We start from the raw sequence: 8035 nt of genomic DNA on the forward strand, positions 1-8035 counted from the left end.
TGCCTTTGAATGGGGCATGGTTGTAGGTGCCAGTCAGTTTGAGTGTTTAAAGAACTGCAACGCTTCTGGATTTTTCACACTCAACAGTTTCCCGTGTGTATCAGGAATGGTCCACCACCCAAAGGATATCCAGCCAACTTGAAACAACTGAAGCATTGACATCAACATGGGCCAGCATCCCTGTGGAATGCTTTCAACACCCTTTTTTTTTTGTCCATGCTCCAACGAATTGAGGCTGTGCTGAGGGCAAATAGGGGTGCAACTCACCCTGCCTATGCTTTATTTTATTCAGGTTTATTTTGTGTTTGAGTGATACAAAATGTTATGAAATGTTACATTATTGTGAAAAATGTCATTTGAGACGAATGGCAACAATTCATTTAAATAACCCTGTTAATTATTAATTCATCAGCCAAAAAAGTGAAATGGATGATAAAAAGCTGACCCATACATCGGCTACTGTGAAAGCCAACCACCAATAATTACACATTTTTTCACAGTTTCATAGGTAGTAAAATGTTCTCTTTGTTTTTATGTAATGTTTTAAAGAATATCAATCTTCCAACACCTAAAATGTGACAAGTTCTTCCATATCTGTATGTTCTAGCTGTAATGGATGTTCAACAATTTCTTCATCTTCATGGTCATCTGAAAAAGAGATGGGTTACAGATTTGGGTTTGAGCTGCATATACAGCATGAGGTCAATACGAAACAGAATAGTTAGTTCTATCCACTGTATATTACAGATACATGCAATTACAACATTACAATCACATGCCTTCATAATGTAATATAGAATAGGCCTACACCTTTTCAAAACAAATATATGCAGCTAGTACCCAAGTGGGCAATCCCCCCTTCTACAAGCAGGGAGCAGCTAGAATCATGTCTTACTGGATGAGATTTGATGTATTTGTACAAGTGTAGTAGTGTTGTGTCCGTTAGTCAGAGATAGAGGTGGCAGTCTGGGTACTGCTTCAGGAAACACCTCTTCATCGGACTCTACCAGGCTCAACACATCTTCCCTGTCCTCCTCCATTCGCTCAAATCCATTACCTGTAATCAAATTTGGCTGTTAGTATTTAAGTATATATTTGAGCAAGTCAGTAACTTTCCCAGTCAGTCGTCATCAAAGTATATCTTATCTTTAAGGTCAGGTTGATGGATCTTTTTCTTTCACCTTTCATGAAATGACACAATAATAAACAAAGACAGATGAGCTAACTTAAAAGCTCTTGTAAGAAAAGGGACAATGCAATTCATGGGGAAGAAAAGGTTTTACCCAGGCAAATTCGGTCACGGCTGGAATATACTGTTTTAGCGATAACAATCCCAGATCCTACGATCAAAATGGCTAGGAATATCCCAATGATTGCTCCAGTGTATTGAGATGAGGCTGAGAAAGAAAAGAAAAACTAGATTAGACGTGTTTTCGTCTCTCATTAGGCATGCTTACATGTTGCTAAAGGGACATGAATGTACAAGAATCTCTCACAAGGAGAGGCAACAGGTTTATCAACATTCCAAAGAAGGTGTTGCCTTGCTACCTTTCTGCACCTGCCTTTGTAAGGTTTTGTTCATAAGTATGGTCTTCTGTGTCTATACCTCTATTACAAATCAAATGTTACTAGTCACATGCGCAGAATACAACAGGTGTAGTAGACCTTACAGTGAAATGCTTACTGACGAGCCCCTAACCAACAGTGCAGCTTAAACAAAATATATGGATAAGAGATAAAAGTAACAAGTAATTAAGGAGCAGCAGTAAAAAAAAAAATATATATATATAATATATATATTATATATATATATATATATATATATATATATATATATATATTATATTATATTATTATATTATATTAATATATATATATATATATATTAATTATATATATATATATATATATATATATATATTAATTATATATATATATATTAATTATATATATATATATTAATTATATATATATATATATATATATATATATATATATATATATATATATATATATATATATATATATATATATATATATTAATTATATATATATATATATATATATACACACACACACACATACATACAGGGGGGTGCCGGCACAGATTCAATGTGCGGGGGCACCGGTTAGTTGAGGTAGTATGTACATGTAGGTAGAGTTATTAAAGTGACTATGCAAAGATGACAACAGAGAGTGGCAGTGTGGAGAGGGGAGAGGGGAGTGGAGGGGGGGCGGGAGACAGTGCAAATAGTCTGGGTAGCCATTTTAATAGATGTTCAGGAGTTTTATGGCTTGGGGGTAGAAGCTGTTTAGAATCAAATATAATTTATTCATAAAGCTTCTTACATCAGCTGATATCGCAAAGTGCTGTACAGAAACCCAGCCTAAAACCCCAAACAGCAAGCAATGCAGGTGTAGAAGCACAGTGGCTAGGAAAAGCTCCCTAGAAAGGCCAGAACCTAGGAAGAAACCTAGAGAGGAACCAGGCTATGAGGGGTGGCCAGTCCTCTTCTGGCTGTACCGGGTGGAGATTATAACAGAACATGGTCAAGATGTTCAAATGTTCATAAATGACCAGCATGGTCAAATAATAATAATTACAGTGGTTGTCGAGGGTGCAACAGGTCAGCACCTCAGGAGTAAATGTCAGTTGGCTTTTCATAGCCGATCTTTCAGAGTATCTCTACCATCTCTACCACTCCTGCTGTCTCTAGAGAGTTGAAAACAGCAGGTCTGGGACAGGTAGCACGTCCAATGAACAGGTCAGGGTTCCATAGCCGCAGGCAGAATGATTGAACAGTTGAAACTGGAGCAGCAGTTTCAAGCCTCTTGGACCTAGACTTGGTGCTCCGGTACCGCTTGCAGTGCGGTAGCAGAGAACAGTCTATGACTAGGGTGGCTGGAGTCTTTGGTCAGAGGCCAAGCCGTTGCCATACCAGGCAGTGATGCACTAAGTATGTTCACAAATGGTTTTGTTCTGATAAAGATCCCCCACACCTGGCCTTTATGATTATAAACAAACTATCACTAGGGCCATAATCAATCTCTAGATAAGTTTTCTATACAATTTCCCATAGTCCCACAATTTTCTTACAGGAAGGAAAATTAGGCGCATGCACACACACAGACGCACCGACACTCAACTCAGTCTTAACTCACTTTTAACTGTTAAATAGATCTCCAGCTCGCGGACCATCAGTGGGTTCTCGCTCCTGCAGAAGTAGAAGCCCTCGTCCTGCTTGGTGATGTTGACTATGGTGAGGGTGAAGGTGGGGCCCTGTCGTGACAGGACATACTTGGGGCTGGGTACCACGTCCTCCTGCTGTGCTGTCCTCTGCCAGGTGGTGAGGGCTGGAGGCAGGGAGCTGGACTCTTTACAGGTTAATGTGATGTTGGTGCCTTCGAGAGCTGTGACCAGTGGTTCCCCTTCAGGATAAGGAGACTCTGGGAGATGAGAAGAAACATGGTGTTAGACTGGGCCAGGGATATAATTACACATAATTACAATTGAGCCAGAAGCATACCACCCTGCATCCCACTGCTGGCTTGCTTCTGAAGTTAAGCAGGGTTGGTCCTGGTCAGTCCCTAGATGGGAGACCAGATGCTGCTGGAAGTAGTGTTGGAGGGCCAGTAGGAGGCACTCTTTCCTCTGGTCTAAAGAAAATATCCCAAGGGCAGTGATTGGGGACATTACCCTGTGTAGGGTGCTGCCTTTCAGATGGGATGTTAAACAGGTGTCCTGACTCTCTGTGGTCACTGAAGATCCCATGGCACTTATCGTAAGAGTAGGGGTGTTAATCCTGGCTTTATTACCAATCTGGCCCTCATACCTAATCATCCACAGTTTACAATTGGCTCATTCATCTCCTCTCCCCTGTAACTATTCCCCAGGTTGTTGCTGTAAATGAGAATGTGTTCTCAGTCAACTTAACCGTTAAAATAACGGATAACATTTTTTTAAAAACATTTATATTAGATATAAGGATGCACACACACACACTGGAGAGGTGTGGCTGAGTAAGAGATTCTTTGGCACTTTTTCATTGTTTGAGTAAACTTTCATGGTGCTAAGATAACGCTTCAAAATATCCCTCGGCACGCCTTTCTTGAATTGCAAAAACACACTTGCTGTGTGCCACTGAATGGTTTCATACCTGGCTAACATTCTGAGCTTTGTACAGTTGCAGAAACCATACAGTTGTTTATAAGCTGAAATAAAAAAAGAGTTGAACTGAACTGAACTAAACATTGATACGTTTCAGGGCGTCTTTCTACAGTATTTGCAATACAGAAACCATAAATCTGAAAAGTAAACATTAATCATAGCAGATGTTGACTAGTTTGCAGGGTGCCTCTTACTGAGCGTGAAGGAGCAGAACTTCTCGTCTTCTGTACTAATCATAGGATGATGCCCATCACACTTCAGCGTCTGCCCCTCGAACAACAACGACCTGTTCAGATTTACCACTAGACGGTCTGTCACCTCCGACTCCATCAGCTGTCCAGCCACCTAAGAGGACCACAATGGAAATAAGTTGTTACACTTTTGTGTTACCATCAATGATTTCAAATGCATTGTATCCCATTAAATTGTGTTTTTAAATTGTCCACCAAAATAAACACACAAATAAACACCTGGCTCGATGGCACTTGATGTTTCTCCCCCCAGAGTAATGTGGGAGAGGGGTAGCCTCCAAACCAGCTGCAGTTAAACTGGACATGGGACGGGTCCTTCCCAATCTTCCACTGACACTCCGGGTGCTTCTCTGGGGAATCTAGAGGAGAAATGGAAGCAGTTAATTTTACCGTGTAGAATTTATTTGGTATTTGAGTAATTACACAGTAATAACAAACCAGGTACCATTTAGATTTTTATGATAATTAGATTTATTATTTTGGTTAATCTAATCAATTAGGGCACCATTTGGTACCAGGTACCAGCCAGTGGCATCTGCAGATAAACAAAACAGTAATGACATTGAGATTTTATTTCATTTTATTATCACTAAGCCCATGGCAATCACAGAAGACAGATCCCAGTATCAGAGCCAAGTGAGTCTATTACCCTTATAGCCACCTACAGTATACAAGCAGCTCTTTGCTCCAGCCAACTTCCTTCTGGGAAACTGAGTTCTGGGCTCTACATATGTAGTTCCCCTGAGCTGTGGGTTGGATGTCCTCTATCCTGAAGTTCAGCCAGGACCCACTGCCCGCTGTCAGGGAGTCGTTTCTGGACACCACACCCTGAAACCCCCAGGACAGACGCTGGGAGGGATAGGACCAGCTGGAGCAGTTGAACAACACCGTGGAACCCCTGTGGACGATGAGGGTTCCATTGGAAAGGGTTGTGGCTGGGTGGATGTCTGTGATGCCATTGCCAGGACCATCTGATAGAGGTCAACATAAGGTTGTTTAGTAGGCATACACATTCCACTTGAATACAGTGTTCACATTATCCCCAAACAAGCATTGTTACAGTGCTTCATTATTGAGCAACATACACACGATAGCACAACATACACACGAGGCATTCTCTTTAGAGATTCTTCTCAGTCCTTATTGGTTAATATCAGACATTTCAACGCTCTTCAAGGTACAGTATTTAAGATCACCCGCAAATACCCTCTTATCACGCTCATTCAAATGGCTACAGGATACATGGACATACTACTACAGTAACGGTTATCCACAAAACTAGCCACTGCAGCAAATATTCCGGAAGAACCAGTTTCAAGGAATTTGGAGCCAGGAGCAATAGACCAAAATACTAGATTCTATACACCTGTCAGCAAAGGGTGAGGCTGAAATAGCCGAATCCACTCATTTGAAGGTGTGTCTACATACGTTTGGCAATGTAATGTCATTATACAAGTCATTATACAAGAATGACACTAACACAAACACTGTTACGTTAGGAAACATATACTTACAGACTATTTGCAATGTCAGACTAGTTTGAGTGTTGTTGTCATGGGGTAAGGAATCACAAAGATATATCCCCTCATCTGATAAAGCTAGTCCATTGATGTACAAGCTTTGATTGTACATTATCGTCAGGTGCCCTTCACTTGAAGGAGTTAGAATTATGGAATGATTTCGGCCAATGATAACCTGTCCATTCTGCATCCATCGCGTGAAGGAGGGAGTCACGTTCATAGCAGTGTTCCAACACGGAAGTAGAATATTCGCCCCCAGAGTTTTAATTACAGTAGTTTTATCTGAGCGTCCATTTGCTGCAAATTTCATAAAAACAATAAGCAAGAGATGAGACGATGATCAAATAGTAGAAGTGAGCACCACATAGATCAAAACATTGACCTAATATAAACTAATTTCACTGTATCACTTATTAGGCTAAGTCCACCTTTTGGGTTACATAGTCTATTCATAAACATGTCACAAGTGGACACTCACCTGTCTGATCCATGAACAGAAGAAGAAAAATTGCAACTGAGAATGCCTTCATGATTATTCCTGCTGTATAGCCCGATTTCATGTTAAACAAAAGCTTGGTTGCCAATGTCAGCAGTTTACCTGACTACCTGTTGTACGTGCTATGACACAAGACAACTCGACACGTAGTTTACATGAGACTGCTTAGAGTAAATAATAGATACATAGGCCATCATTTAACATGTCTCTTTTCCATGGAACCGCCACATGCTACACATTTTAACCTATTTGACTACCTGGCTGTTTACTCCGGGAGAGGCATTATGGACACGCCTAGTGCCCAAATGGATGACGCATGTCGCGTAGCTGAGTCGAGTATGGAGACAAAACGGTTCAGTCAGTTGTCCGGATAAGCCCTACCCAGTTGCAATATGTAACCTTTTGTGCGACCAGACCAAATTCACATAGACAGAGTTATAGATATGTCATTCTCATTGACAACAAGTCTAACAATTATGTGTTCTATGTGCTGTATTTCTATGCTTCCCGAACTTTTGTTTCGTTTTGGCATCTTTTACTTTCGGCTTTGTACGCCAACTTACTATATTTTAGGTTATGGAAAATATATTTCTCACCTGTTAAGATGGTAAAATGAATATATACACAATGACTGCTTGTTTTGTCACAAACTGAAATTAGGTGAACTATTAGAATTTTAGCATCCAGAAATTCATGGCGGCGCGATTGCCGCATAGTGCTTGTTATCTGGCTAAAGCTAGTTATCTAGCACTTATTAAAACTTGTAAAGTGATTATATCGAAGAGCGAGGGCGAAATAACAATAAGTATTGGTCACCATCTGGATTTGATCACCATCTCCAATTTGTTCCATCTCACTTGATTTTATTTCAAGTAGGATAGCAGCCTACACAGATGGTAGTAGGCATAACTATCTGGATTTCACCATAAGAGTCAACACTGCTCCATAAGAGAGTATACGCTGCAAGCCGACAACACAGGACACCTTATTCGCGTGCGGCAGTAGGGAAGTATCTAGTGTAGCCAATATCAGACCAGGGTGACAGCTAAAGCACATGTATTGTAGTGATTTTCACCGAAAATATACAACTAGGGCATTAACGGCTAACGTTACATTTTTGTTAAAAAACAACTTAACAGTTACACTACATGACCAAAAGTATGTGGACACCTGCTCGTCGAATATCTCATTCCACAATCATGGGCATTAATATGGAGTTGGTACACCCTTTGCTGCTATAACAGCCTCCACTATTCTGGGAAGGCTTTCCATTAGATGTTGGAACATTGCTGCAGAGACTTGCTTCCACACAAGAGCATTAGTGAGGTTGGGCACTGATGTTGGGTGATTAGGCCTCGCTCACAGTTGGCATTCCAATTCTTCCCAAAGGTGTTTGATGGAGTTGAGGTCAGGGCTCTGTGCAGGCCAGTCAAGTTTTTCCACACCGATCTCAACAAACCATTTCTGTATGGATCTCCTTTTGTGCATAGGGGCATTTTATATATATATATATTTTTCACCTTTATTTAACCAGGTAGGCTAGTTGAGAACAAGTTCTCATTTACAACTGCGACCTGGCCAAGATAAAGCAAAGCAGTTC

At 40.6% G+C, this 8035-nt stretch overlaps 1 protein-coding gene across 1 annotated transcript; it reads right to left on the reverse strand.

The window, feature by feature from the left end:
- Positions 1-241: 241 nt before the first annotated feature.
- Positions 242-6784, reverse strand: LOC110526021 (V-set and immunoglobulin domain-containing protein 10). Its single transcript, XM_021606599.2, has 9 exons — positions 6418-6784; positions 5934-6236; positions 5085-5390; positions 4639-4778; positions 4363-4513; positions 3163-3447; positions 1284-1397; positions 896-1057; positions 242-648 (listed from the first exon to the last, which is right to left on the reverse strand). Exons 1-9 carry the CDS (start codon positions 6497-6499, stop codon positions 569-571), a joined length of 1623 nt encoding a protein of 540 aa, XP_021462274.2. The 5' UTR covers positions 6500-6784; the 3' UTR covers positions 242-568.
- Positions 6785-8035: the final 1251 nt, after the last annotated feature.

This window comes from Oncorhynchus mykiss, chromosome 6 (genome assembly GCF_013265735.2).
Source record: "Oncorhynchus mykiss isolate Arlee chromosome 6, USDA_OmykA_1.1, whole genome shotgun sequence".
Classification (NCBI taxonomy): domain Eukaryota; kingdom Metazoa; phylum Chordata; class Actinopteri; order Salmoniformes; family Salmonidae; genus Oncorhynchus; species Oncorhynchus mykiss.

Coding starts and splice junctions, on each gene's coding strand:
- LOC110526021 (XM_021606599.2), bottom strand. CDS start 6,499: ATGAAATCGGGCTATACAGCAGGAATAATCATGAAGGCATTCTCAGTT. Junction 5,391..5,933: donor TCTGACATTGCAAATAGTCT/GTAAGTATATGT, acceptor GACCTCTATCAG/ATGGTCCTGGCAATGGCATC. Junction 4,514..4,638: donor ATCAAGTGCCATCGAGCCAG/GTGTTTATTTGT, acceptor TGGTCCTCTTAG/GTGGCTGGACAGCTGATGGA.